Consider the following 27,881-nt stretch of genomic DNA (forward strand, 5'->3'; position numbering starts at 1 on the left):
TTTAAATTTCATTTTGTCTCCCATACTTTGATAAAGTAGATACTACAAATAGACATACATATACTGTATTATTACAGATTAGCATAATGTATAACATTACTGTACATTCTTGTGCACAACACAATAGATTGATAGTGTGTTTTGTTTGTTTTTGGGGGTTTTGACCAATGAACTGCACTGTGAATAGACATGAAGGAATCTGCTTTAAACTGTCATCAAAATATAAAAAGCATAATAAAGTTCATTGTACCGTCCATGCAGGTATGTATCCAGTGTAAAACAAGCCTCATATATTTAAAAAAAAAATCTATTTTCTTCCTGTTAAATTCCACAAATTACTCTTGAAAGATATTTTACTATATACACTGCTTGTTGTCTTTTTCATTTGCTTTAAAATGACAAAGCAATGTGTCATGACAGCAACAACTTCTGACCAGCGTCTGAAGGAAGTTAAAAGCCTCTTGGGAGCATATTTTCACTCTTTCAATCTATTACACTTTTTTCTCCGTCTCTGTATGTGCTGTAATGGTATCCCTATGTGCGGCCAGCAATGCCTGGTCAGAGAAATCACTTCAAGTTTGCCTCTATGCACTGGCCTTCTGGCTCCCGTGAGAACTACCCCAAATGAGAACCACCTATGAATTTCCAGACCCCCAGTCCCAAAGTTACAATAACAACTACTGGCCCCAGGCTAGCTTTTCCAGTTTAAAAAAACATGTTTTTCTCCCTATAAAATGTCTGTTTCCTTTCTCTCCTTGTGCTCTGTTTATTTTTAATCCACTTTTGTCACTTTTAAAAACAATATTCCACAAGCCCTGATTCTCACAAATCCACATGTGAGAAAACATGCACTGTACCTTGCAGACACAAATGACTGTGTGTCTGTCAATGTTTACATTCGGATCTGCCACCGCCCTCCCTCAGTCTTGTCTTTTTTCTCACAATATATGTACATATGTGATCTTTGAGTCTGTACCCAGGTGGTTCTTAGCCAGGCACTTGTATGTGCCAGAGTCTGAGGCTTTGGGCCTTTGAATGATAAGTGTGCCCTGAGGATGGAGCAATTCGCTACCCATAGGCCGACCCTGTTGTGCCGCTGACAGAACTGTACGATCGGGCAACTCCCAGGTGATCTCTGGCTTTGGGATCCCAGTAGCGGCACAGTTGAGCTGGATAGGTGTTCCGGTCAGTGCCCTCACAGTAGGAGGTGGCCCTGTTGTGATCCGTGGAGGGTAGGCAATGATAATAACAGGGACGTTAAGCACAGCCTCCCCAGCATCGCTCCGAGCCCTGCAGATGTAGTTCCCCCGGTCGTGGAGAGTAGTATCCTGAACAACCAAAGTACCATTCTCTAGTAACTGGTAGCGTCCAAGGACTTGAGGGCGAGTAAGAGTGTGGCCACCAGGAACGGTCCAGTAGATTCTGGGTCGGGGACTCCCATCAGATAGACAATGAAGGAAGAGAGGCTCTCCAGACACACCACGTATAATGCCCCTAGGCCTTGTCAGGATGTAAGGCTTCTGTCCAACATCCAAAATTATAAGCTTCTCTATGTAACCCATTAAATTCTTGGCACCACAGCGGTACTTTCCAACATTTTCTTTGCCAGTGTTGTGGATGACTAAAGTCCCATTGTTAACTAGGTGGTGACCACCCGTAATCCGTGTTCCATTCGGCAAAGTCCAACTGATTTCTGGCAATGGGTATCCATCAGCAGAACAGTTCAGAACTGTGGTTTTTCCAATTCTAGACACAATACGTTCGTTAAAAGGGTTCTTGAAGATTGGTCTTCGGAGGACACTGCTCACCTCCAGCTGCACCACCATTACGGCCTCTCCTCCATCATTCCTCGCCATGCAGATGAACTCAGCTGTATCAGTCGGCCGCACATTACGAATGTCTAATGTCCCATTATGGTGGACACTAATCCTGCTACCAAAGTATGGTGCTGTTAGAAAGATGTTATCGGGCATAATCCAAGTGATACTCGGTGTGGGATCGCCCTCAGCCCTACAGTCTATTAATTTCCTAGAGTATTTAGCTGCCACATCCTTGATTACAGTCCTGTTCTGCCGGTAGCCATTGATCACTGGTGGATTCCCTTCTATATCAAGCTTGTAGACTTTTCTATCTTCCCCAGCAGGGTTTCGAGCCATACAAACATACTCTCCAGCATCGATAAGCTTCACATCCCTGATATCCAGGGAGCCATTGACATGCATTAGGTAGCGTTCATTAGATGCTGCAATGACATCATTGGTGGGCAGCATCCACAAGATTTTGGGTTTGGGCTCCCCAAGTGCTTCACAGTCAAAGCGGATGTTGCCTCCAGGCTTCACCCTGGCATATGTCTGGCTAGTTGGACGTATCCTAGGGGCAGCGGTTACTACGGTGATATGTAAATGCATCTCATCCTTGCCCACCTGGTTCTCAGCATAGCAGGTGTAGTCCCCTTCCTCTGACATACCAACCTGGAGAAGCACAAAACACTAATGTAAATCTTTTGAAAAGTTTTTTTGTGTTTCATAAAATAAGATGACATGCAATTGCATACCTGGTTTAGGTAGAGTGTTCCATTGTCAAAAAGTGTAAACCTCCGTGCTCGCCCTCCTCCACTGCTGGCGTCAGACTGAAAAGCACTGTTGACCACTGTACCATCTGGTAAGCCCCAAGAGATCTCTGGCTTTGGTATTCCTGAGGCTTTACAGTCAACTTTAAAGTCCTTACCATAAGGTACCTGCTTCTTTCCATAGAGTTTGGGCTCTATCTTGGCAGGCTCCATTGACACACTGACCTTCATGAGCTGTAGATCATCACCAATTCTGTTTCGTGCCACACAGAGATAGTCTCCAGCATCTTTATCACTCACAGAGCTGACAATAAGAGTACCGTTATCCAAGACCTGAATTCTGCTGCCCATCCTGGAAAAATACATGACAGAAAACTGGACTTAGTATTCTGGGAGGACAGAATAAAGCCTTGTCAAATACAAGTGAGCACTTTTGATTCATGACAAGGTCAATGAGTCATATAATATCATTGTATGCATTTCTGTACTGTTATAAAACTGGTATTTTGAGAATTCTGCAAATACTTTAATTCCTGGGCCATGTTTTTTGAGAGTTCATTAAGTTGTTGTTAGGAACTTATCTTGAAAAATAATTGCCTTATGACACGATTTTTGCTGTGCACTCCAATAATTAAATTCTTCATCGTGTCTTGTGCTTTCACACATCACAGTGATGTCTGTAATAACAGCAAATGCTTTTTTTTTATTACAGCTATAAAATAAAAGGAAACCACATAAAAGAAAACTTAAATGAGAACATTGTGGTTGCAAAGAAAACTTACAAATCATCAAAAAATAAAAAGAAGAAAGCTGAATTAACTACTTACACAAACATGTATATAAAATCACTGGGGAGGTTGGAAAGGCTTAAGATATTATGAACTGACCAGTAAACCAAGCCAAGGCCACTAGTACTGCATTGTCATGCATTTCTTGAAAATAACAAGCTTTCAGCTGCTTTTGGCTGTTTGTTTTTGCATTGAGGGAGAGATCATACAAATTGTTAAAATATATATTGTATCCTTCAATCCACTTTTCTTAAACATATATTTCCAGTGTCAGGTGTTCTATTTTGGGGAAATCTTAAATTGTGAAAGTCCAAATTATTAGCAATCATACCCCAATGAGGATTTTTTAAGTTGAAATGTGGATTTAGAATAATTTTTTTTATCATCCCATCAGAGCGCCTCATTTGCTTTTCAGACTGCTAACTAGTACAATGGACTTCCATTCTAAGTAAGCTGTAAAGTTAAAGTCTCCATGTGATTTTTTTTTTTCATTTCAGCGTCACAAACACCTTGTTTATTGACCCAGTGTAGCACCCCTAATTTTTCCTCATTAGCAATGTCTGTTTTAGGTTTTACTCATAAATTCCCTGTAAATGCTACCATCTATACCCTTTGTGTATTACTGCCACTGACAGAGGAACTTTTACCTGTGCCACTGGTCCACCACAGCTTTGGAGGGCAGCCTCCAGATGATCCTGGGTTTGGGGTCTCCTATAGCTGAACAGTTGAGTCTTAGCTGATCCTCGAAGAACAACTGTGTCATGCGCTGGGATGTCTCCACTATTTGAGGTGCAGACTCTTGCTTCTCTACTGTCAGAGTCACCACCCTTCTCTCTGAGCCAGTGGAGCTGGTAGCTATACATTCATATTTGCCACTGTCAGCTTTAGTCACATCCTTAATGTGTAGGGTTCCATTCCCATACACTGATATCCTTGTGTCACGGGCAGGTCTGTCGGCTCGCACCATCCATCCATCACGGAGGACCCAGTGAATAGTAGGTTGAGGGCTGCCTTGGCCAGTGCAGGGTAGCCACAAGTTTTGGCTAACACCTACTTTCACCTGCTGCCGTTTGTCCTCTACGATATCGGGGGGAGCTGCCACCACCTGCAGTCGGACTGTTGCAGTATCAGCTCCAGCTGGATTACTGGCGATGCATTTGTAATGACCCCTGTCATAAACAGACACCTGCTCAATGACCAAAGTCCCATCAGCAGATACAGATACCCTTTCCCTCTCCGTGTTGTGACCCCTGACCTGGGTTCGGTTGGCCAGGATCCAGGAGATCATGGGTGTGGGCCGACCCTCTGCTTTACATTTCATTTCTACAGTATTTCCTGCATGAGACTTTATCTCACGCAATTTAGGCTCCAGGATGCGTGAAGGGTAGGCCACCACAGAGAGGGTGACGAAGAGTTTGTCTGATCCATGATCATTCTCAGCTAGACAGACGTACTGGCCACGGTCCTTAATGTTAGCATTCTGGATCAACAGCGTGCCGTTGCTCAACACTTCGAACTTGCCCATCCTCCCATTAACTGTAACACTGCTTCCTGAAGGAATAAGAAAGAGAATTTATTTTAAGAAACATTAAACTTAAAAATATCCAAAAACAATATTTACAACATTACTGACACAAATATAGATTAACAACAACAACAAAATGTCAACCAAAGTGGAAACTTACATTTCTTAGGAAAGCTGAAGTTTTTATGGAAAAAGCACAATGTCTGTTGAGAGTAAATTGACTGTCCCTCAGTGTTCAATACTGACGCTGGAGGGGTACCTTGAATGTCATAGGCTGACGTCTAGGGGCCAATGACCAAGCATCAGTATTTGACCAGCTGGGAGTGAGAATTTGTTGTGTTTTCATTTGGCTTTTTAAAATATGTGTACCCTACACCTGAATCATGTCTACTGTAGATGTTGTGTTTTTCTAAATGATAACAGTTGATGAAATAGTTTTCTACCTGTGGTTGGGGAGAGGCGCTTCCAGGTTATTCTTGGCTGAGGGTCTCCAACAGCCTCACATGGCAGGAATGCGTCTGAGTTGGATAACACAGTGAAGCTAGCAGCATTGCCCCCAACTATCTTAGGTTTGCTTGTCATGGCCTCTGTAGTGGGTTCAAAGCCAGCTTCATTGCCAGTGACACGATCATAAACACTAGTGATGGCATTGTGTGAGCCTATGTTGTCGTATGGGGCAGGGCCGTTAATGTTTCCCTGCTCACCTATAAGTATGACCAGTATGTCAAGGCCTTTGTTTGCAATGTCTCTGGCAACACTACTCTGCACAGTAGGTCTGATTCTCCTCATTGGCGGCCTGCGAGTGGCGTAACCACTGTTCCGCTGTGTTGGTGGTCTGATATTGGTGTGTTCTTTGGTCCGAGTTGTTGTGTAGGGCACTTGTGTGGTAATTGGCATGAATGTAGTGGTGGGGGCCAGTGTGGTGGAAGGGATTAAAGGAGTTTTGGTTGTAGTATAGGCTGGTGAATTGCTAGATGTGCTCCAGTCAGATTCCTCATATAAGTCAGTCTCTTCCTTTGACGTATGGTCAGTGGAAACAACTACTGGAGTTCTGTCCTCTTTCCTAGATGGTATGTAAAGGGGCTTGTAGAGTGAAACAGTCCATTGTGGTAGTGTAGTAGTCTCCACTGTAGCTTCCATAGTTGTAGTTAAAGCCTCAGCTGTGGTAGTAGGGTGCAATTTGGTGATTGCAGGTTTCTTGAAAGGTCTCCTACCCCTTAATGGCCTTCTTCTTCGCCCTTGCCGTCCTCTAGTCCCACCAGGCCTCTGTCTGACCACAAACCAATTATCAGGTAGTCCCCCAGACCCAGATGATAAAGTGTCATCGGGTTTTTCATATGAAGGTGGTCTGACAGTAGGTGGGGAAGGTAGAGTCTGTGATTCTGGTGGTGTTTCCACAGTGGTTGCAGCCTTGGAGTAATAGGATGGGCTGGTAGTACTCTGATAGTGAAAGCTGGGTCCCAGTGTTGTGGACTCAAAATCTACAGAGGAAGATTCTCCATAGTCATCATCTAATGAGCCCACTTTGCTCTGTGTGTGTCTGGATGGGGACAGAGTCTCAGGTTCAGAAAGTGAGTTTGCAGTGGTGGTGGGTATTGCGGCAGGGGTTGTGGTTGGGGTTGCTGATGTAGTTTCAGCTGTAGTTGAGGTTTTTTTGGGTGGCTTCCTTAGCCTGCTCAATATATCTTCTCTCTCTCTGCCTCCGAACAGCCTGTTCCATGGAATTTTTCCACGGATGACCTTAGAGGCTGTTGTTGTAGTGGTTGTGGTGGAGGCTGATGTTTTTTTGTCTATCAAAAATGGATCTATTGTAGGGTCAAACTCAGGAGCATCAGCAGAGGTTATGTAGTCACTGAAAGCCTCTGACCTCGACTCGGTATGGGCGGAGGGGGCTTTTGAACTAGAAGCTGCAGTTTTTTGATAAGAGGCAGGTCTCTCTGTTATGTGCAAAGATGAGCTGGAGGGAGCTGTTGGTTTGACCACCTGCAGATGACTAGTTGCTGCCTTCTTTTTGTCTTCATCACAGTCACAGTCTGAGGGAAAAGTAAAGAAAAAAGGAAAAGGAAACACAGATATGCAAAATATCAGCTAAAGAACCACACACCAAACAATTGCTTATAAAAACAAGGTTGCTTACCTGTGGTCAGCTCAATTCTGTAAGGCACAGTGGCATTCCCTTCCTTCTTCAAAGAGGGCTGTTTAAGTTTATTGATGAAGGACTGTATGTCAGTGATCCTGTTGGGTTTAACAATCCTCCTGCGGCCTTGGAAGGTCCTCCTGCGCCCCCCTCCTCTGCCATTCTTGCGTGGGATGATATGTATTTGCTGCTGGGAGATAATGGTGGATCCTGCTGGTAGGCGAGGGGATTTGATTGTCTGGGTAGTGTGGAAGGTTATCTCATCTTGCTGCCTCTCTGTGGTTGTGACTGCTGTGAATGTTGTCTGGCTTTCTGGATCTGTGGATGTGTGAACGACTAGCTCCACTGGGCCTGGGCCATCCCTCATGGGAGTGACATGAGGGTCTGTGGTAAATGATAGCGCCGCTCCAGTGGATGTCTCTGGCTCTGCAGGTTGTTCTCCTGAGAACTGGAGCTGAGTTTCTTGTGACATGTCTGTCACAGTAAGTTGGAGAGTGACTGGGCGCCTGTTTGAATCTGGCTTGGTAGTTCTGTCCAGGGTATAAGAATCACTGGTCTCATCAAAACTAGAAAGGTCTGCGTTGTATGAAATTTTATTATAAGGTGTAACTGCATCACTTTGACTCTCATCCCATTCTGTTGGATGGTGTATAAATGTCGACCTAATTGGTGTAGAATCTGACTGCATATACAACTCTTTTGTTGGTATGTTGTCTGTTACAGCTTCAGGCTCCTCGTTCTCTTGTCCAAATATTCTGTGTTTCTGTAGATCATCTGTAGTTGGTTTGACTGTACTTGGCACAATGATGAGATGATCTTCACCATGGTCATCACCAGAGCCAATTTCACCATCACCAGAAAGACCAGTGTTTGAGTCTTCATATTTTTCCCCCTCGTTTGTGCCAGTCTTTATTCTTGTTCCATCTTGAGCCTTTTTCAAATATTCAGCAAATTTCTGTGGATCCACTTTCCTGGAAGCTTTATCAAACACCCTACTACCCCAGATGCGTCTGTTGCTTACTGGCCCCCTCCTTCTCTGTCCCAGCCTACCTCCGGCACCTCCCCTGCCCCTTGACCTGAGTCTGGGGTAAGGTCGATCTGATGTGATGGTCCTGGATTCCTGACTAGTTTTGTCAAAGGGGCTGGAGGAGGGGATCTCGTTGAGTGTGACTGTGTTTTCAGTCAAACTAGGGTCAACCTTGTCCTCCATTTTTACCCCTGATCCCTCATTGTCCAAAACAGTCATCTTTTCAGACATTTCTCCAGTCACTGTTACCTGAGAAACAAGAAGATCAACTCCCATGTGATTAGAAACCAAACATCTATAAAATCCTCTGTCCCTTTCTGTGAGACCCTGAATCAGCAAGGTTCCATTCTCAAACACCTTCCTGTTTCCCTGAGACTTATCCAGAACTGAATGGTCAGGGAGTGCCCACTGTGCCGAGGCCTCAGGACTTCCTGAAGAGCTACAGTCCAAAACCAGATTTCCACCCAGTGGCCTTGAGAGTTGGACACCGTTGACCTCAACTTCTTCCACATCAGGGGACAGAACTGTCACTCGAAAGATGAGGATGTCTGCATCCAGGTAGTTTGTGGTGATGCACCGGTAGAGGCCAGTGTCTGAGGCATCTGCACCTCGTACAGTAAGCTTCCCTTCAGCAGTGATTATGATCCTCCTGTCCTCACTGGAGTATGGAGCTCTGACCTTACTTCCATCTGGTAAAATCCACTCCAACAAAGGCTTTGGTTCACCCCGGATTTGACAGTTTAATTGCACCACACCACCTATGTCCAAAAAACAAAAAAAAAGTATTTTTTATCAGTAGATTTTTATACATCATTTAGGAAATTAACAACAGGTAAATGTAGACTGAAGTGAAGGTCAAATCAGCAATTAAGCATTAATCTCTAACTCCCACCTGTGACTACAGCGTGCTCAGTCTTGGTTTGGTTATCTCGCTTGATCATGGTCCAGGAGTAGCGGTCCCTTTTGGGTACTGTGTTTTCCACACGTAGGTTGACTGCAGACTGGTACTTAATGTGCAGAGTAGAGAAAGTGGTAGTAGTGCGGTCAAGCTGAAAGCTTATCTCTCCCTGCATCAGCCATGCAGGGGAGGCTTTAATGTCAGCCACAATGTTTGTGTGAATTCCTTCCTCTCCCTCCTTTGTTTTCATCTGACTATATCTGAATATCATTTCTGGGATTCTTGCCAGCATAAAGCCTCTCTCCAGTGTCATGGGAAAGTCACTGTAGGTGGCCAGGATCTGCCACAGCTGCTGTATGTGTTCATAGTCAATGTTACACACCAAATATGTTGTTATGACAGTGGTAATCACAGTGACATTGTTTGCCTCCTCCACTTCCAAGGATTGTGTCAAGTTCTCGAAAGCAGAGGGCCTCTGGACAGTGCAGGATAGACTGGCATCGTTGTGATAATGGTCAGTCAGGTTCAATTGCATGGACCCTAATGGGGCAATGAAGTCCTTGGGGGATACTGGAGTAAAGTCTCCCTCATCCACAGTGATGTTCTTCAACTTTAGATGGGGTTCGATCCAGGGTTTGGCACAAGTGAAGGCGTCACTGGAGAGAAGGGATAGAGGTCTGTTGTGGTAAGAGGCAGGATCTTCACAAACAGGACACAGCTGGCCTCTCAGATATCTCCTGTCTCGCTTGCATTTCAGTACACCTGGAAACATTTAAATCGAGTGGTGTAGCGTTAAGTTGGTTGCATGTAAGAAAAGAACATTTAGAGTTTCCACATTATGGAGCAGCCAAATCGAAGCAGTAAAACTTGTGACCCAGAAAAGATCATCATCATACAGGATTGTAATTTATGAGTTGACTTTTACATTGGCCAAGTCATGAATGAATGGCATAACTTTGCCACTGGTGTTATCTGAGGCCCTCATGAGGGGAGGAAGATAACACCCCTGCCTCTAGTGATATCTCTGCAAAGATTTATATGTTTCTCTTGGATATAACTTTGTGGCTTTGGATTCAAATCCACACACTATTAATTTGTAGGAGGAAAACATGTCACTTTAAGTCTGTGTAGAATAACCCATTAAAGTACTAATGCATTTACCAACCAGGGGTTCCTTTCACTTGTACTATATGTAAAAATGTGACGACCGTACACATCTCTAAATGCTTTCAGTCTATTCCAAGGCAAACACACAGTCCTCACCTGTGTTCCTCTGTGCCCATGCTGCAAACCACTTCATACGGCAATCACAAGACCATGGGTTGCCATGAAGGAAGAGATTCTCTAACTGGCTGCAACCCGAGAAAATATCTACGGGCAGAGTGGTGAGGAGATTGTCTGACAGGTGGATGTTCCTCACTGAGGACACCTTGAACACCTGGCTGTGCCTCAGTGTGATGAATGTGTCTGGGTGGAGCTGCTGGAGGTGGTTACCCTCCAGATGGACCAACTGTAGCTTGGTGAGGCCATAGAAAGCCTCTGGACTGATGAACTCAATGTGGTTGTGATCCATGTGGAGTCTCAGGAGACTCTCCAGGCCTTTGAATGTCTCTTTCTTGATTTCCTTTACTTTATTAAAGGACATCTTCAGGACCTGTCAGAACATGATTGAGAAGCTAGAGATGTTTGTCATAAGAATGTTGACTTAAAACTATGCTAACGCCCAACAGCACATTACTGAGGGATACCATTAAATGTTGTGAGGGCAGCAGTATAATTTGAGTTTGACAAACACATGATTTTACCTGTAAGGACTTGAGGTCTTGGAAGGTTCTGTCCTCAATACTGTGGATAGTGTTGCTATGCAGCATCAACAACTCCAAGTTTTCAAGTCCTGAAAGATCGCTTTCTCTCAAGACAGTTATACTGTTGTACCTAAAAACAGAGACATGAAAAAGAAACATTAGCTTATCAGCTCAAGTGTACCACACACTACTTTATTAATGGACAATGAAAACAGTCTCACTTAAAGCCCTGCACACCCACGCAAGTGTTTACACATTAGACCTCTGCTCAGGTTGAAGATGACAGAGCTATGCTTGTACATGATTGAGGATGCCATCATTATGCATGTTCTTACAAGAAACAATTACTGTTAAAATGTCCTGCCCTAACAGGTATTAAAAGTTTGGGAGATTTTGATTAAGCACAGTCTTTAAATACACATAGAGTCATGAGTAGAGGTCTAAGATGGTGAACAGATGAATGACAGGTGTGCACTGCCTTTAATATCATATATTAAGTATCAGTGCTGCACAAGGTTAATAATTGATGCCCATTCCAGCAAAGCAATCAGTTACTTTCATCATCACTCCATTTGACAGGAAATATTAACTGTAATATTCATCTAGCACAGGCATGTCCAAAGTCTGGCCTGGGGGCCAATTGTGGCCCGCAGACCAATTTTAATTGGCCCTCGGCTTGACTTTCAAAATATACCATATGTGGCCCTTTACACAATAATGGTTAATCGAGCAAGATGACTTTGCATTTTTACCCTTCACCTCACAATGATAGGACTATCATACAGTTAATAGTTCATTAAACGATTAAAATGGTTGTATTTGTCTCACTTCATTTCTTATTTTTTTAAACCCATTTGATGCAAGAATCAGTTGCCCCCCCAGGTATTTTCACGTTGTTTTATCTGGCCACCAATCAAAAAAGTTTGGACACCCCTGATCTAGCAATTCTAACAATATCTTAATGACAACTGTCCTATAGTTTGTTTTTTTTGTGTATACTCTGAACATATTTTCTAAGATTTTGTTTGAAGTATGGAGATGCTTCAGTTAAGGATCCTGCACTTTCACATGGGGTTTTGAGTTAAACTGGCTGATTAGGCCTCTCTGCAGGTTTAATTTAAACTGAAGTCCCTAACAGGTAACTGAAGACATGAATCGGGGCACAGACTAAACACTACATGCTAACACAGTACTGAAGGTGTGATCACAAAAAATGTCTTGTTTTTCTGCCAAAAAAGGTCACTTTGTGTAAAATGTGCTGGTCTAATCACACCTTTAGAAACAGTCTAATCAGGCAGGTTAAGTGAAAACACCTGTGGGGGATAACACAGGTGTGGACTATCTTTGAAATATGTGGATAAAACTTTTTAGACTCTGTTTGTGTTTCGTTTTTTTTAACTGACACTCTGATGAAACACTGTGACAAACTTAACACCACACTCCTTTATCACCATCAGGTAAGGTAATTTAACAAAATGTTAACCTGGAGAACAGCCCCACAAAATCTATTTTATGTGTTTCACAATATACTGTGTCTAAATACACATTCACACTTAACAGGAAGAAACACAAAAGCGGACACCTAACTGGAGCACTGCATGTCATATTTCTGAGAGGCTTACTGATGGCACAGCAGATAGCTATAGTGGCTACAAGATAGGGCGGGACTTGAGCTCTTCCTTGAGAACAGGAGGCCAACCAGAGAGACACTTTTGCTCCAGCAGTATTCAGAAGCTGTTAATCCAGTTGGGAGGAGGAGAAAGCTGTTGGTTATTAAATTTGTGTTACAGCTAATAACCGCTGAGCTATAGTTAAGAGACCCTTATGACTCTGCAAGGGTTCCCACCCACACAGGGTTTGTAGCCTGCAACTTTGTACCAGTCATTTAGAACTGAAGAAGCTTCTTGGATGAGAGGCGAAACGTCTTCAAGAAACGATATCAGCACTTACGATTACCATGACCTGGATGACTGAGAATCTTCACCGACATATAGTAAAGAGAGCTTTTTGCAAAAGCTGAACTTAGCTTTCTTTGTTAACCCATTAAAATCATAAATTTAAGATGTGCAAGCTACTGTAATGATCAATGGATGAAAAAAATTGAAAAAAAACTTTAATTTTTTTCAGTTTTTTTTTTATTTGTATGCTCTTATTTTTTTCTGTCTTATATACAAACAAAAAGGGGGTGCATTAGAAGCATCACAATATTGCTTGTTTAATAATAATGATAATAATAATAATCAACATCATTATCTTTGGGAGGACCCCCCCTACAGAAGTTCAGGCTAAGCCCCCAATGTCCCAAATCTTAGAAACGTCCCTGCTACCTGTGACGGTCTCTAGACTAAGTTAGTTAAAACTTTAAACAGGCAGTAGCTAACATTATTTTCAGTGTAATGTTATTCCTGCTTCTACCCTGACAGTCTGTGGTTTAAATCAATCAAACGACTCTCCCCCCAGAGTACCTGCAGTTCTCCAGTACGCTAAAACCTGGAAAGAAATCGAAAGCTCACCCGAGGTTAATTCTTTCCACAGCTGGTTGGATGTGGTCAGGTATTGCGGTCAGGTATCTGAAGGTGCAGTGCACTTCAGTGGGAACGTAGCAGGCGCATGATTTGGGGCAGTCACCGCTCGACGGCCGCGCGGCAGCCAAGAACAACAGAGCCATCAGGAGCCACCTCCGCAGGTATGAGGCGCTGCAGCCACACACGCTCATTGTGCACGGGGATGGGGATTCAGCTGCACGGACAAGGGGGAGGCTAGACTTTGTTCAGGACCATTAATGAAACCCACCTGGAGACAGACAGGCACAGCGTGTTATAGAAACTTATGAGTAATGATAGATAGATAGATAGATAGATAGATAGAAGTTCTATTATCCCATAAAGCAGATAACATTTGTACAACTTTTATACATTTAGAATACATATACATTTATATATTCTTATTTGGTATTAAAGAAAATGTTTTGATAAGAGCACTTGTAGTAAGACTGGGCATAAAGTAAAACGTGCAAAAATATTATGCAAAGATGATAAATATTTTCTCTCTATATAAAATTGTAATAACCAGCACATAATGCAGGCTGTTGCATTGATAGTAGGCATTAGGTGGAAAATAAATATCTGATTTACCTACGTTTATCTTCACCGTGCGTCAACAGCTGTAGAAAACCAAACTGCTGCACCTGTAAATGTAAATATCCCGACAAAAGAGTAAAAAGTCCACATTCAGTTTCAGTAGTCCTCCAGTTTGACTCCACAGATGAGCCCACTGTGTCTGAGGCGCAGAGGGACGGGAGTCATTTCTGTGTGCGCGCCTGCAGCTGAGCGCACCCTTTGGTCTCCTCCGCCCCCTGTAATCTGCTGTAATGTAATCCTGGAGTAACTGCAGCCATGAAGTACTCAGGGAAGTGCTCTGCCTGAAATACCACCTATCTCACTGTTAAACGCCATCAAAAACACAACTGAATTACCGGGGACAGGAGAGGGATTATTAATTGCAGCCAAGTCAATATCTGATTTATGTGATTAAGTTTTAGAAGTAGGTCACCAAATTGTTTTGCACAGATGCCCATCTTAGAAGAAGAATCTTAATGGATCCCTGATGGAAGTTATTAGTCGTAGCTCCTGAATTAATTTTTGCTTTATTTCGTCTCTTCATTACAATAATAAATAGTGCATAATTAAATTTGGAGATGGCATGACAAGTGCCCTGAGCTGTCCACACCACAGAGTCGCTAAATTCTTTGTGTCAGATGAAAGCACCATTCGGTCAGGATGGTCAAGGACAAATGTGTTGCAGATGAGGTCAATAAGCATTTTACTTTCTTCTTTTCCACCACATGGGCCATTTGAAAACAATGTTTTTATTTGTGTGTTTTGGTTATCATAAAACCCACAAACTCAACCATTATTCCAGGCATGTGGGAGTCAGTTTCTTTTTCCAAAAATCCACTTCTTTTCACTGGTTTGTTGAATTCCTCGAGTCCCTCTGTGCCCACCAATCAGCATATTTAGAGGCACAGACTTTCCCCTCACATTCTTCTGTTAGTAGTATTTACAGTAATGATATCACATAGCTGTCTTTTTCTTTTCCATCCAAGAGTTTGCCTGTTGTCTACTTGCGGGTGACTCACCATGGCTGTCGCATTCAGCATTTCTGAGTCATTCACATGTAAACAGTGTTCATGTAACGGCTCAATCTGTCTTTAAAATCATACAATGTGTGCTTTAGCTTCCCACATACTACAGCCCCTGTCACAAAACTGCTGGTTCACCACATCCCACATCCACACCATACACACACTCTGCACTCTGCATGCACACAGAGACTCGCGGCCACACACACACAGACACATTTGCAGGGAGATTTTTAGAATGCACACTATCTTTAGTAACACAGAAAAACTGTTAATGACTACAGCATGACCTTCAGTCATATTCAAACCACAGAGGAATAAGCAAAGATATCTGAACTTCATTTCAAAAGTGTTAGTCACCTAATACTTTGCATGGAATGATGCTTTATGGCGATCCCTTTCATCAGTTAGCCCTACCTCAGGTCACAGGCTTGTTTACTGGAACATCTGGACAACACACCAACACATGGGCAACAACACCTCTTCCCCTCTTCTCTCCTCTTTTAGTTTTCTTTTCCTGTCTTTTCCTCTCATGTTCCTCAATGATGACTAACTCTGATTTTTTTGTTTTTATTTCAGTATGTCATGTTTCTGACCTAGAAACCAGCAAGTGTAACTGGTTTGCTTTAGCTGTTGTTGCTCTTACTTAAGAGTAATGTAACAGACACTGCGGGTAAGACGTTCTCGTAAATGTGTTGATTTACCAACCGTGATGAGACGGAGCCATTAATCCTATATCTCGGAGGCTTGTGGATAGCCACACACACGATTCACTTCCAGCTTTCACAACAGTTAGTGTCAGTGATTCTTTACTCTCCTCTCTAAACTGATCTTGATACAAACAAGACTAAATTCAGTTATGCAGGATTTCATGCCTGTTTCTGAACCCTGGTCAAAGTGGATTTGTTCTGCTAACAGAGCAAATAGGAGAGTTAATTCTATCTTGATCCGAGTCATTGTTATAACTGTAGAGTTAAACCTTTTCTTATGCATGGCAAATTGCAGTGACATGAGGTTCAGAGGGCCAAAGAGATGATGATAGGAAGAGCATAGCTTGCAACAGGATTTGTGAGTGTGTGTGTTTCCGTGTGCATATGTGGCCGGTTCAGTATGATTTGTTTGTTTGTGATTCTGCTGATCACAAAGTTGAATCTGTTCCATCCTCTTTTCTTGCCAACGAGGAAACTGTTTCTCTTTGGCTTTAATTTACTCCAGATGAAGGCGTACTCGGGCAGCTGTATTATTCTTCAAGCTATAATACTTTAAAGGCTCTGGAGGTAAAATTGGGATTCCTGGAGGTTTTTAAGTGACTTTGATTCTCTAGCATGTTGCTTGACTCGAGGAAGTTCCACATGTTTGCATACACAGTTTATCCCCTCGCTGACTGTCCGACAGCAGGAAATGATAAACTGATATTCTTCTCTCTGCGCTCAGTGTGGGCTAAAGGAAGTGTGCTGTCAAAAGTCACAGCTAGCTGGTAGGCTCTGAGGAATCTGTAGACACATACAGCACTGGCCACAGCTCCTCACACTCACTGCTTGGTTACGACTGGGGGCCCACCTCTGTGGGAGGTGAATGACAGGAATAGTGTGATTTGGAAAGAAAATATCGCCTTACACGAGACGCTCTTTCAACATCCTTGACATGTTTTTTCACAGGTGTGGAATTCTCTCTTAATAATTCAGCACATTTTGTATTCTTCTATTTCTTTATTTCACATTCATGAATATTTATGATCAGACATTTACCGTATAGGTATTTGTAATCTACAGTAGAAACTAATTTCCCTGTACGGCATATATAAGGTCCAGTGAGTAGGATTTAGGGGCATATACTGGCAGAAACAAAATCTTTAGTGTATAATCACCTGAAAATAAGAACTGAATTTTTGTTACCTTGGAATGAACTGTTATATCTACATAAGGAGAGGGTCTTCATGTCCATTCAATTGCCATGTCGAACTGGCATGTTTCTACAGTAGCCCATATTGGACGAACCAAACACTGGCCCCCTAGATAGAGCCATTTGCGAGCATTCTGCGCAGCTTCCTAGGCTGTTCCTAGGACTGCACTCTTCTGGACAGAGACCTCAGAAGTTGTACCTGGAATCTACTAGAGCCACTCTCCCAGTTTGTGGGTCACAGCCCCGAATGCTCCGATTACCACTGGCACCAGTGTTGCCTTTACTCCCCACATCTTTTCTAGCCCCTCTTTGAGCCCTTGGTATTTTTCTAGCTACTTGTGTTCCTTCTTCCTGATGTTACTGTTGCTTGGGATTGCTACATGTATCACCACTGCCTTCTTCTGTTGTTTGTCGATCAACACGATGTGTGATTTGTTAGCCATCACCAGTTTGTCAGTCTGGATCTGGACCTTGGGACTTCCAGCCCATAATTAGTGCAGATATTCCTGTACACTTGGCCAGCCACTTGGTTATAGCGTTCCATGTACGCTGATCCTGCCTGCGTCTTACACCCTGCTATTATGTGCTGAACTGTCTCAGGAGCATCTTTTGCACAGCCTGCACCTGCGGTCCTGTCTGGTGTGGTAGACCCCTCCTTCTATTGATCTTGTACTAAGTGCCTGTTCCTGTGCTGTCATGATTAGTGCTTCTGTGCTGTCTCTCAGTCCAGCCTTTTCCAGCCACTGATAGGATTTCTTGATGTCGGCCACTTCTTCAGTCTGTCGGTGGTACATGCCATGCCAGGGTTTGTCCTTGCATGATGGTTCATCCTCCTCTTCTGTATTATCGGGTGTCTGCTGCTTGAGGAATTCACTTAGCAGCTCATCTTTTGGGACCATCTTCCTGATGTATTCCTGGATCTTGGTTGATTCATCCTGGACAGTGGCTCTGATGCTCTCCAGTCCTCAGCCTCCCTTGTTCTGCTTAGTGTACAGTCTCAGGGTGCTGGACTTGGGATCAAACTCTCCATGCACTGTGAGAAGCTTCCTTGTCTTGATATCAGTGTCTTCTATCTCCTCCTTTGGCCAGCTTATCATACCATTGGGGTATTTGATGACTGGCAGGGCGTACACGATGATAATTTGGGCCTTGTTTTTAAGGACCTGCCTTACTCTGTGTATAAATATAGATAATCTTTAAAGTCTCTAGGTCTAATCATCACTTTGTAGGTGTGCTGACTCTAGCAGCATGTGTCACAGAGTGGTAAACAAACAGGGAAGATATTTTTAACACTTTGGATGGGGAAGCATAAGCAGCAAAGTGACTTTGTATATACAGTAACTCGGTACATGAAAAGAGTAAGAAAGTATTTCTTGTTTTGTAAGACCAGATTTGGTTAGTTTTAGAAAGGGATTACAAAATGAAAGCCCAGCACACATAGGCCAACAATTTGTGGATGGACAGCCAGGAGTAGTTTATTTTTTTCCCCCTTACTTTGAAGGTCCTTGTAGCATGAACAATGCAGGAGAAATGGCCAGCAACAATTTGGTTTTTCAACTGTTCAGTCAACCATTCAAGACCAGAAAGGGCTGGAAGCTGTCCACTCATGATTCGTCTGTTTATTTGCATTTTCCGCACAAATTGTAGTATAAATCAGCAAGGCAAACTGTTTTGATGGATATCTGTTTGTGGTAAAGCCACAGGCAAGAATCCATGTTTTGATTTCTGTAGTTGCCCAGAGAGGTGACTCTTATCACAGTTTACCCATAATCTCATGTGCTGTCTTCTTTATTTATTGAGTTGTTCAGTGTGTTCAGTGCTTCTCTCTGACTGTACTCTAGTATAGAAGATGAGTTTCTTGTTTGTGGTTGTAGCCATAATTCTGTCATAAATTAGTTATGTATTTGCAAATCCTCCTTATCCTGAGGGGTGGTATGTGGCTTAAACTGTCCTAAATCTAATGGCACTGCGTGTTCACAAAACAGAACTATTTCTGTTTCTGTCTCTAATAAAATCAAATATGATCTGTCTTTGCTTAGAAAAGTAGTGTAGGATCATAGTTTGTGAGTTTGTGTGTTGTGTGAGTAATAGAGGAATCTAGTTCCTGGAATCCAGTTCTGTGACTTCACCCCTGCACACGCACGCTCTGACTCAAGTTTCATAGACTCTCAACAGTACTGATGAAATGGAGCCTGGCTCTCTTGACACGTCTGATCAATGTGACATCAGTCACACATGTTAACAGCTTTCTGTCGTGAGTCTGATGTGACCCTTGGCCTTTTAGGGTCATGACACGGCACGGCGACTTCTGTGTGAGACAGGGAGGCTACAGCAGCCCAGAACATATCTGGCTCAGTTAAAGAGATACTGCGTACTTTTTTTCTTGGCATTGTAAAACTTCTCTTACCGAGCCAAGATTAAAGATAAGAATAAGACTTGCCATAATAAACAATGTCACTGGAATTTAGTCTTTGGAGCAGTTTAAATTCAGTGGCTTGATTAAAGGTACCAAACATTGGGTTTGTTACAAAGAAAGGATAATTCATAACCTATGACTCATTTCGAAAACATATGCCCCATTTTATTTCTTGACAACCAAAATCATATTACTTTTCCATTACAAATTCCAACTGTGTGATTGCATCCTTGTATTAGATACCGATTAAGAACTCACTTCACAACAAATGACTGTGTTACGTGAGAAGTAATATGATTTTCAAAAACGTACTCGGTTTTCAGTGGTTATTATTCTGACAGATTTCAAACATCACTCTACAGTAAATGAAAACGTAGAAAGTGAACTTCAGTTTGATAAAAGATTTGTGAGTGCAATATTATCACTGTTCAAATAGTAAATTCTTTGTGTAATTGGCTTGCACTGCAAGTACAACAGTGCATGTACAATTTCAATGTACACACTAGTGGAACAACATCAGCAACATGACCCCTTATATCCAAACCAACAAAAATTCCATTTCTTTGACAGTAGTTTGAAGCCTGTGCCTACAACTGATTATCACTCAGTTTGGCCCCACTAGTATTAACCAAAAAAGGAGACAAAACTCAGACAAAAATCACCAACAATAAATTAAAAAGTTGCAAAGGTGCAAAATGCAATATCATGCTACACAAATTAAATAACCTGACATTTCTTATAGAACCAATGGCAGTATAAAAACATCACCAAGACATACACATTATTCATCACATAGTGTACACTCTCAACAATGCTCGGCATCGCAGTGGGTGTTGATATTCTCATCTAGAGAGTGAGATGAAAGGGTTTGTTGTTAAACTCACCTGCATGATCGTCACCTTGTGAGCACTGTGCATCACAAAGTCCTCCACCATCTGCTCTTAATTCAGCTTCTCTGCTCGTTCATCCTCAAACCATAATATAGCCAGTCCAATAAAACTCTTTGTCACACTGCAGTCCTAAAAGTTTTCCAACATGTCAGAAACAGTAAGATGTCCTTACACACCTCACTGAAGGTAAATGCTCCTCAGTGGAAGCAGAAGTCACAGGTGGAGAATCCATCATGAGCATTTTAGCAAGTTAGCTTGACTCAGCAAGCCCTTGGGTCATGCAACATCATAGGTATTTTTGATTCAGTTCACTTAGCATGCTCACTGGATGGAGCCTTAAATGACTAGCCTAGCTTCAATAATGCTAAAAATAATCCATCATGACATGCTCCTTAGTTTGAATGCACAACCCAGCACAGGTTGCACCGCCGCGTCACGCTCTTCTTACCCCCTGTCATTTGGCTGGTGAATGGAAACATTTACAGCATGTATCTCTTCCAGAATGTCAGTTGAATGCAGTGTGTCACCTTTATCAAGCGTAGCTCTGCTGTGGCCACAGACACACCTGCAGTTTGTTCTCTGCTGTCTCTGTGCAGCTAATGCAGTTCATCAGGACTGATTCATGAGACTTTTGTTTTTAGTCTGTAACAGCAACTTGAACATTAACTACATATAATACTTACGATAAAAAGTACTTAGTTAAAAGTAAAATTACCATTTTTTTTTTTAAAAAAATACTCCTACACAAAAAACAGCTTTGTTACAGTAACGAGAGTAGATGTAATTCATTACTTCCACCCCTATCTGTGGGACACTGACCTTTTGTCAGCGAGCTTAAGCCTGTGCTCTCAGATGGCTTAGATGCTATGATCAGAACCATGTGTGATGAGTTTCTGTGGACAAGGCCATCTGTTGGTGTGTGAGTGGGTCTATTTAATGCCTCAGTTGTTTTGTTTGAACAAGTTCCACTACTACATCAAACTGAGATATGCACTATTTGTTCCGAAGAGACCTACAAAGTGATAAGTTTGTATCCAATAAAGTTTCTCAGTGCCTCACTTCTTGTTATAAACTGGACACTATGGACACGGTGCAGGAAAGCAGTATTTTGAAAACCATGTTGTTTATTTACAACTTAATTTAGTCGTATAAATATGCCGTTACAGGTATAGCCAGGAATATAATTATAGTCTTAACTTAGACATATTACTGGCTAATGTTTGTCTGTTTGTCAGTCTGGGAGCTACTGCAATGCTCCAACCCCGTGTTTTTTATTGTAATTCTGAGGACTACAAGCTTGTTTACCTGAGAATCAAAGGCAATGCCATGACACTGTACAGTAGTATGCTATGCAGTGTATGGATACACTTTGACAGCCTATGGCTCAGGGAGTCTTACTGAGCCATAGTTAGAGTTTGGAATTTGCTGATATTTTTACCCAGATTTGTTACTGGAGCCCACAAAATCCACATGGCTGCTTGGCATTGACCTAGTCGTTGCTGATTTACAATCACGACATTGACTGTCATCTGTGTCAGCGAGTATGTAAATCACAGAGATGGTGAAAACAGTTTTGGCTTCACAGAAGATGCTCATGGCGGTGAACAAATGCTGAGCGGGCTGCTCAATGTGTTTATAATGGATCTTTGTTCTCTAGCTATGAGATCAGCAGGATATTCTCATTGTAATGGCAGTAATGTGAGTGTTTGAGGGGCGAGTAAGTATTTTAGTCTTCAAGGCTAAAATAAAACCAGATGGCTGGATTTTGGCCTTATGGATATACACAAAAACAGAGGTTTGAAAAAACTAGAGTGAGAACGACAAAAGTGATTTATTTTCACCCAGTTTCCTTTTCTCTCATTCTCTATGCAGCTTTGGCAAAACCCTGTTTGGCTCTGTTTGTATTTGTCACTGGCTTCAGTTATCGATGTCTTCTGATTTTTGTTCTTTAGAATTAAACAGAGTTTTGCTGCACAGTGTGGGGGTGGATTAAGTTAGCTGCTCTCTGAGGAGAGTGCTCTACTAAACTCTGCTGAACTTTGCCATGTTTCTCTCTCAAAGCCTTACCCAACCCCTCTTAGCTCTGGCATTGAGTCTGTAGCGTAGGCTGGAAACAGCAGTCAGTGGACAATTTATAGTTTGCATGTGTCTGTGTGTGTGTTTAGGTGTCTGGCCCTAAAAAAACCCTGAAAATATAAATTGAATTCAGGAGAAATTAATTTTTTTCTGAGAACTGTATCACTGCTATCAATGATTTCCTGCCAGTGACCTCGCAGCACTGTGTTTACACATAGCATCGAAGGCTGATGGATCTTGATGGTTAACTGAAATTGTATTGGTCTTATTTGTTATGTGACAAACATTTATAATATCAGTAATGTGCACAGCTGTTTTTATTTGTCCCACCTTGAACAGTCAATCAATTTGTTAGCGCAGAGTGGCCATACTAATGATACTGCAGTCTGTCAACAGCTGTTTACACCACATGATGATGTTTATCTCTGCTGGTGTCAAACTAGAAGCCATTCTGTAGTTTTGCACGAATCCAACTTGCTGCCATAAACAAGATGTAAACAATACTTTGTTTTTGGTATGCTTTGCTAAACTATCAGCTTACCTTCCACTTAAAGTCTGCCTCCAGACAAATAGTGTAAGACTTGTGTTGGTTTTCTCTACCTGTAAACACAAGAAGCAGTCAGTGTGTTATATTGTAACCGCTGTAAGTGCCCAAGATTTGTCTGTTTTTGTTTTTTAGACTCTTTGTACATTGAAACAATGGACCAAGGAATAACATTTGCTATTTTTCAATGGGGTAATACTTTTTGGTTGAATGCAGGTCAGCACTGGAGATGGTTATTAGTTCTTATTACCATCTGCCTTTTAATTGAACCAATGTACAAAATGCATAAATGTAATCAGATAGGCTTGGGTGGTATCTATTTTTTCCTGTATTTATAACTTCCTGACATTTCACCAGAGGTATACAGTATACACTGGTATTTTTGTAAAACAAACAAACAAAAACAAAAACAAAACATAAATCAGTAAATGAATGTAAAAGCTGAGCTACTGGTGTTAAAAGTCCTTTTCAAGAAAGGAAATATAAAAATACAACCACACAACTGTTCTGAATTCACATTTCTCTCTTTTACCAAATTGAGACTAGCTTCATTGCACTCATTATACATCATACTTTGTTTAGGCTTGACAGAACTTTCCAACACTTACCAGCTTTGGTTTGGTGGAAATAAACTTCACTAAATTAGATATGAATATATGTTGTTTTTTCCAACTGTCTCTCTCTGCCTTTGCTGGCCAGCTTTTTACTTGTCCTGTAACGTTTTCCCTGCCACTGACAGAGGCCATCTTTCTCAGATTAGCTGCCTGTTTCACCAGTAGAGACTGACCTCTGGTGGTGAATGCTAAGCACTACATTGCCTTAATACAGCATATCTGTATCAGTTTAACAGTAAAGGCCTTTGCACACTGAGTCCGTTTTTTTTTTTTTTTTTGTGCGAAATTGTCGAACATCTAAAAATAAATACGACCTCACGTTGTGTCAATTATGTTTGCACACTGTATCCGAAATCTTGGTATGTCAAAATTTTCGGATAAGGTCAGATTCACCACATTTTTCGCATCAGTCAGAAGCTTTTAGAGAGCCATTTGACCAAGAATCAGTGAAGAAAATGTGGCAGTGGGACACAGCCGCGACAAGACAGAGGAACGGGTCGCACAGAATCATTTCATGACTCAGACAGCTACTTTCAACAGGTCACATTGTAATTTTCAGGTGGATGATGATGAAGAGGGTGTGGATGGAACACAGAATGTGGAGGACGGAATGGGAGGACAGCTCTTCCCCTTCATGCAGCTGCAGTGCCAAATGAAAGACAGGGAGGGAGTGGTGACAGCAAGATAGGTAACTCCAGTGGAGGGAGGCAAAGGAGAAAATGCGTCTTTTCATTTTGCCACGTATTGCAAATTTTCACAACAAAAGAAGTATAAAACGCATCAGAATCATTGTGCAAGGTTTCTATGCACAACAGTTTTTTTTTCAGATGATGGCAAAACGCACCTGAAAATAATGGACTGAGTGTGGAAAGGCCTTAAGAGGAACATCTGTATTTTTGAAAATCATACCTTCAAATTTTCTAAATTTGAAAGTATACCGTAATACCTTGAAACCACCTAAACCTGGTCAGCTCACTGGCTAAACCAGAACTAATCCAAAAACAGCAGCTCTCTAAAGAGGCCCTAAATCCTACATGTGAACTGTGACCTCTTTATGAGACACCTGTCATGGTTATTCAGCATAATGATAAACTTATGTTACTCTGACATATTTGTTACTGGTCTTAAACACTGCTCTGTTGTTTCACACTAACTGACATCGCAGGTCCGTCCATAAGTCTCTGTGTCTGTCTCAGGTTGTCTGAAATAGACAATATGACATTTGTGTATGAGAATACAGGGAGACCTTTAGAGAGTAAAGGGATGTGGGGCGGGGAAAGTGAAGTATTTGCCCAGCCAAATAATTCAAGCATGTTAAATGAAGCATTAAATAGCACATGTAGTCGATCGACATCCCAGCTATTGTTTCCTGTCAATGACAAGAACATCTGAAAGACTGTCACAGGTTATTAGTGACACATTTGCTTCTTTGTCTTCTATAGTCTGATAATGATCTCTGATTAATCTGTGTTGTGTCTGTGCACAAACAACCGTGTGTGTGTGTGTGTGTGGGGGGGGGGGGTTATTACTTATGTGCACAATATGGCTGAACATATGCATCCACTAAAGCCTACAGCTGTAACACACCCATTGCTCTGTCCATATCTTTGGTGCATTCCTGCTGATCTGAGCACACGCTCTTTAGATCCACCTCATAAATAATCTGCCATCTTAACACGCTCAACCTACTCTCTTTACGGGTCACGTTAGGCAAAACACAGTGAGACACAATGAAGAGTGGAAGGATCAACCCCGCTCATGTAGTAACCATTTGTTCTTTTTCCCCTCTTTTCACCCGTTGTCTTTCCATGCATCCCTCCTTTACTGCCGCCTGGAACTTGTGAGTCAGTTTCTGATCAATTGCAGGTTATTTTTTTACTGCAGGGAGAAGAAAACAGATCAAAACAGTTTCCATTCACCTGCTCCACTTTATCTTCGTGTCCGACCATTGTTTTTACCCTTGGTCAAAATGTTTTCCACTGCTGCACGTTTAATCATTTTGACATTGTTGTTGTTTGAGACTTCAAATATAACAATCATTGTTATATTTCTGTCTGTGGCCATTGGTTGATGTGCAGTTGTGTGCACAAGCAGGTCAGTGCATGCGAATCTGACCTCATTCTTGGTACGTATAAACATGCCAGGAAAACACATCGTCATTTTAGAGAGCTGTAAACTCATGTGTTTACTGCTTTGTTTATCCCTGTGATTGCAGTGATGCGGGATACCATGGTTACCCTATTCAGCAGTGCCACAGACATTTTCTATATTGTACCCCCTGTCCTCATAGCACAGAATGAATGGTCTCAACCACTCTGTTCTGGTCTGAAGTTAGAGGGTAAACACACACTCTGAAAAGACACGCAGTGTAAAAAGTTGCAAATCTACAAGAATGTCATTGTGATATGCACAATTTGTTTTGCTTACTAGTATTAACTATCTTTCCCTTGGTAGTAAATACATTTTTCACTTGTCACTTGTTTGGATGAAGATGTTAAGTGCAACAGTTGTTGTCCTGCAGAGAAAGAGGTCATTCTATCTGTGGTATATCTTTTAACTTCCTGCAGTCAGCATGAGATAAAGAATAAAAAATAGGTCACATATTTGGTAGAGCAAGTAATACACAGGACAAAGGATGTCACAAGCTTGTGATGTGGCTGGTGTAGCAGGACTCAGCGGTGCACATTAGCTTCCTGTTTTTGTTTGGGCTGAGTGATTCTGACATACAGACGCGCCGAGCCCACCACTGTGCTCTGAGCTTCCTGTCATGTCTAGTTGCTGTGTTACATAAGCCATAAGCCTAGTTGACTGAACATAAAGAAAACGTGACACCATATGTTCCCGATCTGGTTGACCAAGGACAGTAAAAATGAAAGAGTCCTCTGCTACCACCTTTATTTTTTGAATACCAATTTATCTCCATGCTTAGTGGTCCTTTGGGCCCTAATGGCCCTAATAAAAACAATACATTCCATTAGGGCTATTTAAGGTCCTGCGGGTAGTCCTGTATGTCCTGTTCTCTGTTTATCATCTTTCTCTTTCATCTGCACATACATAAAAGCACCACATTGAACACACATGTGTGAGTTAATTCATCGAAGGAAAATGCCACTAATTGAAGACAGCTTTCATTTTCTCAGTTGCATAAAACTGACAGCATCACTGAGTAACAAATTTATAGACATGTAAGAATTTGAGAAACTCATAGTTGTGAAAGTAGACAATTAAAAGAGTGTAACATGATGTGTATTACATTTAGAGGGAAAACATTTTTTGGGAACAGTTATGTTGCTGTAATAGTTTTACTGATGGGACAACAAGGACAATGTGCACTTCCTGTCCAATATGAATTGCAGGCTTTAATTACAGAAGTTATGTGGCTTATCTCTCTCACAGTGCTAAACATAGAATAGATTCTAGGAATGAAATCCATTTTTGCAGTGCATATGAAAACATGATGTGCATAAAATGAGACAGCAGGTGAAAGTAAATCAGGACAAAGGCAGGACAGTATTTTGACAAGTGGTATTTTGATATAAATGCAGGCAGTAAATGTACAAGATATTGATTTACGGTTCATTCAGTAACAGCATGCCTTTAAAGTGTCATTAGACATTAACAAATGAAGCTCTAGTTAGGTCAGGAAGACAATACTTTTCATGCTCAGGCTGTATGTTTCTCTCTCACCCTGCCTTTCACTCCTTGCACACATGCTCACTTGCTGTCTTTAGGTGTCATTGTCTGGGGCTGGTCAATTGAACCATCAGCTGATTCACAATCAGCCAATAGTGACACACCTTCTCTGTCAGCCTATCATCTTACTGCTCCTCACTTTAAACATGTTTCTTTCTCTGCCGTAGGTCTTTACTGCTGCTTTCGTACACGCCCTCTACCTCCCCATCACCACCCAGTCTTTACAGATTCATCAGCCTCATCCGCATCAGCAGTCATCAGCCACCACCACAAGTGTCAGGACTCCATGGGGGGATTTATCTTGCTGCTGCTCAGATGTCCCTGGATCACAAAAAATCACCCTCTGGTGTCAAGTGCCAAAGACTTATGTTAAATCTTAATCAGTACAAATCATCTATTAATCTGTACACTCATATTCTGGATTAAACATTAACTCTACTTCATTCTTGTGTCTCTTGATTGAAGTTGTAACCTCAAAATTAAGGGCCATTCACACCAAGAATGATAACGATAACAGTAACAATAATGTGGGGCATTCCACATGGATGAGTGATAACGTTCTGTAAACAGTAGCACTAAGCATGCACTGCACAATCCAACTGTATCAGCTGCACAGAAATATGGATACTGTCAGTGTTTCTATCATTCATCAAATCGCTCTGAAAGTGATATTGTTCGCCACTGGCATTTTTGTTACAGTTATGGTGTGGACTCCACCCTCCACTTGAGGGGTTTTTGAAACAATATATTTCTATAGTTATCATTCCTGGTGTGCACGGCCCTTTACACTTTACTTTTTTTTTTGTTTATCTGGAGAATTGTTCCTTCTGCATAGCTGTTCCTCATCAACTCATTG

General features: G+C 41.9%; 1 protein-coding gene and 1 long non-coding RNA gene across 3 annotated transcripts; one reads left to right on the forward strand and one right to left on the reverse strand.

The window, feature by feature from the left end:
• Positions 1 to 14,033, reverse strand: igsf10 (immunoglobulin superfamily, member 10). Of its 2 annotated transcripts, none has more exons than XM_049577111.1 (10): positions 13,888 to 14,033; positions 13,263 to 13,542; positions 10,750 to 10,879; positions 10,208 to 10,598; positions 8,939 to 9,706; positions 7,020 to 8,804; positions 5,326 to 6,915; positions 4,005 to 4,908; positions 2,555 to 2,921; positions 1 to 2,471 (listed from the first exon to the last, which is right to left on the reverse strand). In XM_049577111.1, the coding sequence occupies exons 2-10, from the start codon at positions 13,463 to 13,465 to the stop codon at positions 939 to 941; spliced, it is 7,671 nt and encodes a 2,556-aa protein (XP_049433068.1). In that variant the 5' UTR covers positions 13,466 to 13,542; positions 13,888 to 14,033; the 3' UTR covers positions 1 to 938. The 2 variants fall into 2 exon arrangements, with proteins under 2 accessions (XP_049433068.1, XP_049433067.1); XM_049577110.1 differs by having other exon boundaries at positions 13,884 to 14,033.
• LOC125889271 (uncharacterized) lies at positions 12,137 to 27,401 on the forward strand. Its single transcript, XR_007449440.1, has 3 exons — positions 12,137 to 12,206; positions 13,285 to 13,435; positions 27,193 to 27,401. It is a non-coding gene; the product is annotated as an uncharacterized LOC125889271 (long non-coding RNA).
• Positions 27,402 to 27,881: the final 480 nt, after the last annotated feature.

The sequence above is a fragment of the Epinephelus fuscoguttatus genome, linkage group LG5 (assembly GCF_011397635.1).
Source record: "Epinephelus fuscoguttatus linkage group LG5, E.fuscoguttatus.final_Chr_v1".
In the NCBI taxonomy this organism is placed as follows: Eukaryota; Metazoa; Chordata; class Actinopteri; order Perciformes; family Serranidae; genus Epinephelus; species Epinephelus fuscoguttatus.

What these genes read in the sequence shown, in the direction of transcription:
- igsf10 (XM_049577111.1), bottom strand. Translation starts at nt 13,465, where the DNA reads ATGAGCGTGTGTGGCTGCAGCGCCTCATACCTGCGGAGGTGGCTCCTG. An exon ending in GTGGAAAGAATTAACCTCGG is followed by an intron (nt 10,880 to 13,262) that starts GTGAGCTTTCGA and finishes CTCTGTTTTTAG; the next exon opens with GTACAACAGTATAACTGTCT. An exon ending in ATGGGCACAGAGGAACACAG is followed by an intron (nt 9,707 to 10,207) that starts GTGAGGACTGTG and finishes AAATGTTTCCAG; the next exon opens with GTGTACTGAAATGCAAGCGA.